General features: G+C 40.0%; 1 protein-coding gene across 1 annotated transcript in view; it reads right to left on the reverse strand.

The window, feature by feature from the left end:
- Nucleotides 1–2999: 2999 nt before the first annotated feature.
- FOXK2 (forkhead box K2) overlaps nucleotides 3000–12206 on the reverse strand; it is an 83832-nt gene continuing 74625 nt past the window's right edge. Inside the window, exons 7-9 of the mRNA XM_053291899.1 lie at nucleotides 9344–9640; nucleotides 8824–9033; nucleotides 3000–4463 (exon numbers count right to left, since the gene is read on the reverse strand). Coding sequence (XP_053147874.1) covers nucleotides 4267–4463; nucleotides 8824–9033; nucleotides 9344–9640 — 704 coding nt within the window. The 3' untranslated portion in view covers nucleotides 3000–4266. The remainder of the gene's footprint in view (nucleotides 4464–8823; nucleotides 9034–9343; nucleotides 9641–12206) is intronic.

Here is a 12206-nt window from a genome sequence, read left to right on the forward strand (position 1 = left end):
GAGGAAGTGACTGCCCCCACTTCCCCAATATCATTGTGCAAAAATAAATATATAAATAAATAAATCAGGGAGAGAGCAGGGTCATTCAATAATTCCTGGTTGGGGCTTTAAACCCAACCCCAGCTATCCCTGCCCTGCCATATGGTGCCATCCCAATGCTTTCATGGGGTTGCCCTGCTTACGTTACCACCTCAACTGTATGTCCTTTTCAGAGAGCCAAGTACCTAGTGCCTGTCTTGCCATCCCACCCCCTTTCTCTCCTGCTTGCCAGGAAGGGCGGGAACAAGGGACAGAGTGGGAAGAGAGCATTCTCCTGTGTAACTTTCCTGCTTGACAGGCTGACAAGCTTTGCCCCCTTTAACTGAGGTTTCATATTACATGCAAATATGGCCAATGTAAGCAACTGAAGTAATGGTAGTGAATACTGCACACAATTTAAATATTACTGGGAATACTTGTGCTTTTGATATAAAGCAACAGCAAAGTCGCATGCAAGACTAAAGAAGAGCACTGCAATGACGAAGTGATATTTCATGCTACATATCCCTCTAAGGGTTGGCTAACAGACTTTATGCTACATCACACACAGCAGCTGAGTAAACACAGCTACAAAGAGAACATCAAGTATCAAGAGAGCTTATACTGTTTCCCAACAGCAACTTACTCGAGTGAATTAAATTGCTGCTAGAAAGCCATTGCTGCACACAAACTACTTGCTGTTGCATTCTCAAGTCCACTTTACGCAAGTGTTTGAAGGATCCCTAAACTGACTTGTCATTGATAACAGTAGATTTCCATTAGAATTACTCTCGAACAGGAGTCCCATGTGAACAGGAAACAGACAGCTACAATAGAAGAGGCTATAGCAAGTTTTAAAATCCACAATACATCATTCCTTTAAGTCTAGTATTTCTGTGTACAATTTTTTTTTTTAAAAAGGTGCAGAATTAGGCATACTGGAACTTAAAATAAAGGTACTATAGAAATTCCTTCTTTAAAGCAAGATTTCCAGTCCAAAGATTGAAATATTTCAATTTGTTTACCACCAATACTAGTAGACAGTTTAAAAATCATGTTTCCAGTCCTACAGAAGCTACATTTATCTTGCTTCCAGTGTTAGAGCGCGTTTTGTTTGTGCATTCATCCTGTACAAAGCACTTATTACATATGTCTCAGGGTTTACTGGTACAAACTACTTAAGTTTACAGAAGATGAATACTGCATGTTGTACAGTACAATCAGTACTCACCCACAATAAAGATTTTCCCTACTGCTGTGATTTTTGTTTTGTTTTTCAAATGGGAGCCAAGAGGAGTGGTTCAAGCAGCAACCCATCCATTACAAGAGTACCTTGCAGAACTGTGCACACTGCATGTATAACCACAAATATTCACAAACACATTGAAACTTGACACAGCACACAGTCTGGGAGTATTTCACTCAGCTAACTGTACCTTATTAATACCTGAATAGAGCTTACAGCCAAGTGATCATGCCTAAAAACAAAGTTTTGTCAGGATGGTCTCTTAATACCAGTGTACAACACATTTCCAAGGCTTTTCCACATAAAAATAATCCAGAGTAGGAGTACTCTGTTTGCAAGGGATAATCTTGGGTTGTATCATATGTTTTTGATTCACAAATGTAAGGGATCCCTTCTGTGGAATGGAATATTTTGTTTATAGAACAAGAACTTAGGATACAATCACTACAGTTCTGAGAGTCAAAATGAGAGGCTGCAGTCTCAGATTGTAGGGAGGGGAAGGAGATGCATTCCTCACTCCCAAACACTGAGTATAGGAGTGGCTCGTTTAACACCCAAGTGAATCCCTTTACTTTTTTTGATGTAACAGAATTGTTGCAATTCACTTCTTGTCCCTAAATGTTGCATTTGGGGGCAAGAGTGGGGCCAAATCCTTATTACCTGTGTTGTCCAACTTCTAACAGGAGCCACACATGAATGATGTCTGTACAGAAAGCACAAAGGAGTATAACCCCTAAATCCAATGGGCACTTGCCCTAAAAATGCCTTCATCTCACATACACAACACAGTCCTAATCATTGCAATTTGATAGATTTAACTTTACTCTAACTATCCTGGAGAGTCATATGGTGTAGAATAATTTGGCCCAGAACAGGATTGCTGTAATTCCCTGGGCATAAAATAAATAAATAACTGGATCAGTGTTTAACAGGAACCAATTTACAGCCTATTTGGAGTGACCCTTCTCCCATGGAACTAGGGGCAGATTCAAAATTTAACAGTTGAGACTTAACCTCTTGTTCTAGGATTTTGTCTCTCTATTTAGCTTACAAGCCATACTGACTGTAGAGGATGTGTGAGAGAACTTCAACTGTGAATAATTTTGACTGACTTAAGAGAATTTCACCAGATTTTTTTAAATTCAAAAACTTGCAGCTGTTTGCCTAGTACTCAAGAATCAGGTTTATAACCAGATGTTTTGCCAATAATTCAATATAGTTGAATTAGGTGACCACAGCATAAGTAGAAGAATGCTGTAGCTACATGAATTGTTTTGCCCATCTTATAGTGGCTGTTATAAAGTCAGCTAGTGTACAGCGAGTTTTCCATAATCTTTTAATATGTATTATCTGCATTGACACTGTGACAGCTCTACTGTGTGGGTTAACATGATACTTGGTACAGATTTCTCATTTTTGGTCTTCAGATAAACAGAGTTCCAAAAACTGTCTAAATATAAGCCATTCCAAGCCATTTCAGTCCATCATGAATATACAGGTTCTTCTTGAAATAAAAAAATATATAAATAATGGTATTGCCAAAGAAGGACAAATCAAAGGTTAAAGCCCAGACTTTACCTTTAACTCACCTTAATATGCAAAGGGACAAGATAGTGTGCGAATTAAAGACACAAGAGCAGCCCTAGCTTTCAGTTCAGTTCTGAAATTTTAGGTGGATTCTATCATCACAACTCTGAGGGATAGCCTTTAAAATGTTCAACTGCAAAACACACACTTAAAAAAAACACATTTATTATAGTATGGTAGCCACTGTTAGAAAACCACAATAGCTACTCTTAATGAAGACCCCAGGAGGTCTGTGTATGACATCAAAAGTTAAAGGATAAACTCGTCAGATTAAATTTCTACTGGTGGGTGCTTATGCTTAAAAATATTGAATATACCTCTGACAAGATAATTTTTCTTTTTTAAAAGGACTTGTGATAAAGAATTTTCTCTTTTCTAAATGAAGAACAGTCTGTCATTTTAAACATACACAATATTAAGCGAGACTCTGGTTTTACCTTAGACTGGAAAAATATGCCAGGGACAGTCAAGTCAACACAAAGTAACAAACAGCAAAAAGGTAGCAAGAAAGAGAAACAGATAAGTGCAGCTCTGGTCAAATTCATAGCAGTTCTTTACGTCAGTTAACGGCTCATTTACACTGTAATTTCTAATCAGTTACATGCAAGCCCAAAGAAGCATTTGATCACTACACAAGGTAATAAAATTTGATTAAATTTATCAGGCAACTGCTAAAATATGAAAATTTGCAGATGTAACAAAGTAGCTTTATCTGAACTTTTAACAGGACAAAATTAAATCATTCCATTGGTTAAAAAACCCTACATTCAGTTTTACCAAACAAAATTTCACATGAAAAGTATTGTGTGATTCCAAAGTTTCTGGAGTAGAAATGGAGTGATTTGAAATGTCAAAGACCCCATTATTTTGAAAAGAAAATGAAAGTACACATCAAAAATTTCTAATTTCACATGTGAACAACAAAATACTGCATATCTACCAACAACTGCATTGGGTAGGTCGTTATGAAAGGCTAGCTGCCAAGATGTAGGAAATGGCTCCTTGCCTCTGTTCCCTTTGAGGAATATACAATCGTTTGAAATCCGGTCACATGAAGCGCTTATCATGCTACGATATAATCAGATACTCAATCGTTAAAATAATCCAATAGAGGTTTTTAAAGTTGCAGCTTCTCCAACTTTGTATCTCTCAACATATAAAGAGTCACTTCAGAACGGCAAGGAGGGTGGGGGGAAGGGTCACAGCCTCTGGAACAAGATGTTTGACAGTTTTTGTTGTGTTTTAAATTAAGGAGTTTTAAGGCCACCTGTGTTTTTCTCAGTGCTGAAAGTTGAAGTCTGATCACAGGGCCCCTTTCCCCACTGTGTGAGAACATGTTCAATATTTTAGGTGTTTCAAAGTCTCCTTTTGGCACCATGGAGCATTATTTTAAAAAGAAATATTCCTCTATGTTCCTAGATCTGGCTGCCTTGTTCATTCACTGCCACAGGGGGGGTTTCCACATTCACAGCTATGACTATGCTTTCCCCATCCTCTGTTTTGATACGTTTCAATTCTTGCTGTTCAGACTGGTCTCCATTCTGGCGTTTCGTTGGAAGAGATGCCGACGCAGATGCATGGGTGGCTAACATGTGTAAGGGGCTTGCAGCAGCTGTAGAAAAATGGTGGGTGGGTGGGGAGAAACACATTCACATACAGTCAAAACAAGAGTAAGCTTAATTCCACAAGAAACACTAACATTTTAAGAAAGCCTGTCATTCTAGAATCACACTAAGCTTTGGGGAGCATACATAAAAGAACTGACCCTAAAGAAAGCATCAAATTATTGCACAACTAGGCCAACAGAAGTATATGGCCAACAAAGAATAACCTGAACACTCAACAAAAAGCAAAACGAACATAAAAGATAAGGTGACAAGCCAAACTGTTAAATAATTTAAACACACATGAAAGATATTATTTAATTTATTTGCATACCACCTTTCAGGTCAAGGCTTCTCAAAGTAGTTTACATGCAATTAAAGAAAACCAAAGTGACCGGGTTTCTGAGTGTTCTCTCTCTCTCTCTCTCTCTCTCTCTCTCTCTCTATATATATATATATAAAGTGACCGGGTTTCTGAGTGTTCTCACTATCTATCTATCTATCTAATCTGCATGCGGAATCAGTTTTGTTCTGGGTGGCAGTATCAAGGTAGTGTGCACACATGCATTAAGAGTGGGGCCTTCCTGATTCAACCTGGGCAGGATCTAAAATTAAATGAGCCGACATTTAAAAAATGTGAGTGCACGCATGCTTACGTTTAGAGGGAACACTGATGACTGTAGCTACTGCTTGTTCTTAAAGGTGCCCAAAGTAAATAACTCTCAAGAAAGCTGCCATCAAGAAAAACTTGGCAGCAGGAGACCACAGCAAGGGGCAGGATTAGAACACAAGAACAGCCCTGCTAGATCAGGCCCAGGGCCTATCTAGTCCAGTATCCTGTTTCACACAGAGGCCCACCAGATGGAGGATTGTTCCTCCATTGGGCTACATATTAAGAGCAGCTCCTGACTTCTCCTCTTTCCCACAATACAACAGCTCTAAGCAGCAGCAAGAGCTGGGGGGTGGGGAACGGCAAAGTGCTCCTCATCCCAGCCCAAATGTACACTCTAAGTATAAATCAAACACTCCCTACTATAAATGTACACAAAGTAGCCAAAACAATACACACATCTTAAAACTCTTCAGTTAGATAGTACAAAAAATGCAAAGCAGTTGTTTTCTAATGGGCAGGTTTAACACGTGACATAACAGGTCACTGTAAAGCTACAAACGCACTTTCAGCAACTCAAATATTAGTCTGTGCTGCCAGATGCATTGGTCTTCCTCACTGGCTGAACAGAGTACAGCTGAGATTCAAACTTGCATGTATTTTCATAGGTCCTCTTCCAGTAATTCTTCTGCCTATTGGCCTGGGTATTGGAAATCTGGCCGCATAAGGTTATGTATGCACCAGCTCTCAGGATTTATATCGGGGCTTAATTACTCTTGAACCCTTCCCTAAGAACTTTGATGGAGCATAGTTGTAACTAGGGGAATGGTTAGTGACACATTAGGGGCAAGGATATTCCACATTGAGCCAGTGCGGTGTAATGGGCAGAGTGTTGGACTAGGACCAGAGAGACCCGAGTTCAAATCCCTATTTAGCCATGAAACTCCCTGGGTGACTCTGGGCCAGTCACTTATTTCTCAGACTAACCTACCTCACGGGGTTGTTGTGAGGATAAGCAACCATGTTCACTACTCTGGGCTACTTGGAGGAAGAGAGGGATATAAACGTAAAAATAAATAAATTTTAAAAATTAACAATGGGCTGAGGAATGCCTGACAAGGGGTAGGCTGTATCAATGTAGTCAATGAATCCTAGGGTTTCCCCAGAAAATGACTTGAAGCTATTGTACCCACAATCCACATGCCTTTATAATGAGTTTCTGGCAACGTTTGTAGATTTCAACAATATGGCCTTTGCCTAAGCAAGTGCATGGAATTCTGAGATTTTGCTCCCACAAGTGCAGCTCAAAGTTAATTAATGAATGTTTTAAGTCTGCTCACCAGGCCTCTGTTTGCACAAACACTCCATTTATTAAAGGCTTTGTAACTAGACAAACCTTGAACTAACCATGCTTCTTATAGGTTTGTAACTGACAAAGGAAAGGGTTACTTTGTCCTGAGAAATTGCAATCTTACATCCATTGTGTATAGAATTAAAAATTTAAACTTAAAGCTAACCAGAAAATACAAGTGATGGTCCCCATCTCTTTAAATATCTGACTGAACTATAAACACTGCATTAGAAAGTAAGTAGAAGTACAGATTTAAGCAAATTTAGCAGTTTACCAAATAACTAGGCTAACATATATGCAATATTTATTTATATTTATATACCACCTGATGTGTGTATCTCTAAGTGGTGTACACAATTTAAATCACAACAAACATAAAACAGAGTAAAAATAATTAAAACAATTTCACAGAATAAAAAAGTTAAAACAATTTCATGAGCTAAAAACAATTAAATAGTTTGAATTAAAACAATTAAATAGTTTAAATTAATTTAAGTTAAAAGCCTGAGAAAACAGGTGTGTCTTGAGGGTCTTCCCAGTCCTGCGCTGCCACCAAACAAGCCAGCAGGAACCGTAACCGGACCTCCCCAGATGATCTTAATAGGCAATAGGGTTCATTAGAAAGAAGATCTCATTCTCTATCAACATAGAGAAATGAACCATGTTCAGCTGTGTAACTCCTTCAATGAAAAGCAATGCAGCCAGCTACACCCTGCAGTAAATGTTATACTATTGCTTTAAAAAAAAAAAAAAAAGCTACACAAAGTTCACAATGCAGGGTGCTTTTGGCAGTAAGTGAACAAAAAACCCCAAGCAAAACAGCTTCCAGCCACCCCAATTAATGATAATAATAATAATTTGATTTCTATACCGCCCTTCCAAAAATGGCTCAAAGTGGTTCACACAGAGAAATACTAAATAAATAAGATAAGATGGCTCCCTGTCCCCAAAGGGCTCACAATCTAAAAGAACATCAGATAGACACCAGCAAACAGTCACTGGAGGTCCGGTGCTGGGGGTGGATAGAAGAAGCTTCCACATGTACATTGGCTTCCCCACCCCCACTGATGGAATGGGGAAAGGCTAACATGCTCTGTTCGATAGGTAACCGGACAAATTCACTTAGGCTTTATACTCTTATAGTAAATTTCCTTGAACATAGTTGCTGATGTGATGTGCATGATTACAAATACCGTGAGTATTATGGAGACCCCACTGCGGGTTCAGAAGGCAGCAAGGGGGCTGCTGCCAGCAGTCTCCTATTTGGCTTGACTGTGCAAGCAGCAGCATCCTCGCTGTCTTCCAAGCCTGCAGAACCATCTCCATAACAGAGCATACCATGTTGGGCAGTGGAACTTACTTTAAAAAACTGTGCATAGGACCCAAATGTTAATGTGTTAGGAGAAATGAGAAAAAGATAACGAGCCCACTAGGAAAGGCCATTGTTAAAAGTACCTGTGTTAACAATTACTTTACAGGCTCCAAGACACCTTAGCCAGGATGCAACTAACATTCAATCTTAGACCGAAATAGCTATAATATGTCTTAAGGACTTGTTTCCAAGGCAGCAAGCACGTGGTAGCAAGCATGAACTGTCCCCTTTGCTAAGCAGGGTCTACCCTGGTTTGCATTTGAATGGGAGCCTACATGTGTGAGCACTGTAGGATATTCCCCTTAGGGGATAAGATGGGGCTGCTCTGCGAAAAGAACCTGCACGCTTGCATGAAGAAGGTTCCAAGTTCCCTCCCTGGCAGTATCTCCAAGATAGGGTTGAGAGAGATTCCTGCCTGCAACGTTGGGAGAAGCTGCTGCCAGTCTGTGTAGACAATACTGAGCTGGTCTGATTCTGTATAAGGCAGCTTCCTAATGTTCCTATATTTTTTGTCATATCTAATCTATCAACTAGATGGTGCTTGAATCTTAATGAGACACACACACCTATGGAGCTGCCTTATACCAAGACAGTCCATTGGTGCATCTAGGTTAGTACTGTCTAAACTGATCAGAAGTGGCTCTCCAGGGTTTCAGACAGAGGATTTCCCCAGGCCTAACTGAAGATGCTAGGGAGTGAATCTAGAACCTTTTGCATACAAAGTACTCTGCTACTGGGCTATAGTTTCTCCCCACGCAATCTTTAGGTAACACAGATCAACAATCCAAAGAATTACTTTAGGCAGAAAAATCTCTTTTGGTTTCAAAAGCAGCTTGCCATGTGGCATGGGTCTTCCAGATAGAAAAACTCAAAGCTCTGTTCAACAAGCAGAATTTGTTGAGCGGTTATTTAGATCCCAGCTCAAGTTCACCAAAGGGAAAGGACGGCATACTAAAACAATTTCCTGTAATCCACTTACTCTGGATTTTACTCTTATAAAAGGAAGTTATGGCAAAGGAGACACCAAATGCTTACCAGTGTTGGCCTGACCTTGAATTGCTGTGGTGATGGGGACTATGTGTGTTCCATTCTGTGTTACAGTTTTTATTGGTAGCTGGTGTTGACCTAGAGGTGTCTGTTGCACTAGAGTAACCGTCTGTAAGGGTGTGGTCTGAGATGTCTGAATAATCCGACTAGCAGCTCCTATGGTTGTATGGCTAACTGCAGGTATAGGCTCCACTTTAACTGGGGGAGAAATTAAAAAAGTTCTGGTTAGATAAAAGTTTGAAACAACATACCAACAATTAGTGAATCAAATGTCAATTTTAGCATTTAAGAGAAATCAGTATGAAATAAAAATAGTTCTTGCTTCCTGCATGGGGGTGTGTGTGTTAATATGTTTTCAACTGGTTTTTTGCTATTGTAAACCGCCCAGAGACAAAAGTTTGGGGTGATGTACAGATTTGATAAATAAATAAAATAAATAAATAAGGAAGAGAAAAATACTTGGACTGCTTTAGTGCAAAGGTTAATGGGGAACAGAACCAACTCTCACCTTTCACTTCATTGTGGTCTCCATTTTCTTGAGGTTCTCCCTTAGGTTGGGCTACCATTGTCGCCTGCGTGACCACTGCTTGTCCAGCTACAGTGTAAGTATTTGCTGGTGCTAATCCAGTCACATTTGTGACAGACACAGCTGGTATCTGATGAACAACATGAACTGTCTGTACTACAGGCTGCTGGGATGTTGAAGTTGTCACAGGAGTTGCAACAGTGTACGTGACAGGTTTCATCGTTTGTGGGAGCTGCCTCTGTACAGTTATTAAAACTGGCTGGCTAGATAGGGGTGATCCTAACAAGAAAGGGAGAGAGAAATTGATTGCATCATCCTCTTCCCATAGAACTATGAACATATTTATATAAAATAAGAGGAAATTCCATTCCGTCCCTTCAACAGCTCCTGCAGCTACACAAAGGACCAATACAGATGGTCTGAACATTACTGTGGCTCTCTTCAGCGGTCATGTCAGACAAGAAGTGATTGCTCCATCACAAAAAGTCAACTGTGATTTATTTATTTATTTAGACGTACACTTATATTCCCACTCTTTCTCCGAGGAGCTACATGGTTATTTTTTAAAGAATTGACAAATATATATTTATTAAGTACTGCCAAAATGTCAATACTTAACACAACAGAACCAGAATTTTTTTAAAAACACGCAGTATTAAAACAAACCTTTGCCTTCTCCTTTGCAGTTCTTTCAACTTCATTTTTTACTCCCAGCACTGACAAAGTGAAACTATACATTTGCACAGCCAGAGCTTACTGTCAACTCTGCTTTACAGCAAGGATAGGAACAAGATAAATCCACAGGTCAACTGTTGGTCAATTCCCGATAGACCACCCTTCTCCCAGCCATGGAATGTCCATGCTAGGGCAATTCAGAACCCAGCTGTTGCCATCAGCCTCTCAGAAGAAGAGCTATTGGCATCACTGCTGCTGGAGCAGCAAAGGCGCTTTCTTCTTGAGAGTGTTGGTAGTGGCAACAAATATTCTTGGGGGTTGGGGGAGGAGACAGTTCTGAAGGGCCAACTGTCAAAGCAGCAGGACAGCCATGCTAGAGCAGGTCCTGGGATCCAGCAGCTTCCTTCCTCTTTCCAAACTCAGAAAGAGGCAGGAAACACAGCAGCAAGGAGTGGCTAATGCCATCTTCAGACATTATCCTGCCAGCCATCATCACCACAGCATCTATTCAGTTGCTGCCCACTTGCTTGACATGCCACCTGCTTGGCCATCCACCCTACGACTTGGGAGAGGGAAATGGGGCATCATCAAGTATAAATGTGCACACACTAGGAGCCAGGGAAGAATCACTGCTGAACTTCTGAGTCCACCCAGTTACACTGCCAAGCAAAGGCATCAATGCATAAGCCACCAGGAGTGGTCTGTTACAGTCAAATGCCCATTTATCTACCACAGTGAGAATGTTGACTGGCGTATGTAAGTGTGGCTGGCTGGTTTCTGATAGTGAGTTTAGCTACTTTATTAACTATGAGGATCAATACTAAGGCAGATAGTTTTATTTTTACTCCCCATGTTATTCAGAGCAGACTACAAATGGTTGTTTCTTAGAAGCATCTATTTCTGGTTATTAATATGAAGTATGGAAAGATCATGTGATTCCCTAATGCACTTTTTTTGGCAAGCTCAACTTCGATATATACAAGTGCAGGTCTTTGAATCCCCACTACTAAAATACAGAAATCTTGCCTTGTGTTTCAGGTGATTATTTCACAGAGGTCCATCTCCAGTTGCTGCCAGCTTGGCTGTTGGCCGCACGGGGACGGGCCTTCTCGGTTGCTGCCCCAAGACTGTGGAATGCGCTCCCTACTGAAATACGATCCTCCCGATCTCTGACAATTTTTAAAAAGCACTTGAAAACCCACCTCTTTATCCAAGCTTTTTAAATTTTTAAGTTTTAATCTGGTTTTTATTTTTTAGATTGCCTAAATTGTTTTAAGATCTTTGTGTATGTTTTAACTTGTTTTATGATGTTGTTAACTGCCCAGAGACAGTGTACAAATCTGACAAATAAAATAAATAAATAAATAAAATATTATCTTCTGATGTTTGTTTATGTAGTGCCACTTTATGCATGCAACTTTATTAAGAATATGAAGAAATGTCCCTGTCCAAAGGGCTCACAGTTGAAACACAGACACATGGGAAACAGAGAAAGGAAAGGGGAGGCAGGGACAAAATGGTGAAGAATACATGATTATTTCATGTACATTAGTATGAGGATTAGGGCCAATACTTCACAGAAAGGACAGGATACTTACCTGTAACTGAAGTTGAGTATTCATCTGTTCATTCACATTAATAGGTCTGTGCCTGCACAGAGCAGCCTTCAAAAAATTCTAAAACTTTGGTCAAATTTTGTAATGCCACCTTCCCCTTTTAGGGGAAGGTCCGGTGCACATGTCCTTTCTGTTCTTTTTAACTGGTGCCAAGTAAAAACCAAGTGAGGAGACTAGCATAGGGGATGGAATGGTAGGTTCTGTGAATGCTTAGGTAAACAACCTGCCTTCTCTTTTGTGGTTTCCATGCATTCACACGCATAGGAGACTAGCAAGTAGTCTTACCTAGAAATAGGGAGCAGTGTCCTAGTAAGTTGTCCTTGGAGTACCAAACACCTAAATGCATCATCAGTTGGGTGTCCAATATCTAGGACACAATGCTCTGTAAAGTTGTAGCCCACATAACTGTCTTGTAAAGGTCTTGAAGAGACATCTAAGGAATGCAATGAAGGTGGCTACCATTTGAGTAGATTGTGCTCTAAGTAGAAAGGTTTTATGCAAACAAGTCAAAATGTAAGACAAGAGTTATGTCCACAATGCAGCAGACAAAATGC

The sequence above is a fragment of the Hemicordylus capensis genome, chromosome 2 (assembly GCF_027244095.1).
Source record: "Hemicordylus capensis ecotype Gifberg chromosome 2, rHemCap1.1.pri, whole genome shotgun sequence".
In the NCBI taxonomy this organism is placed as follows: Eukaryota; Metazoa; Chordata; class Lepidosauria; order Squamata; family Cordylidae; genus Hemicordylus; species Hemicordylus capensis.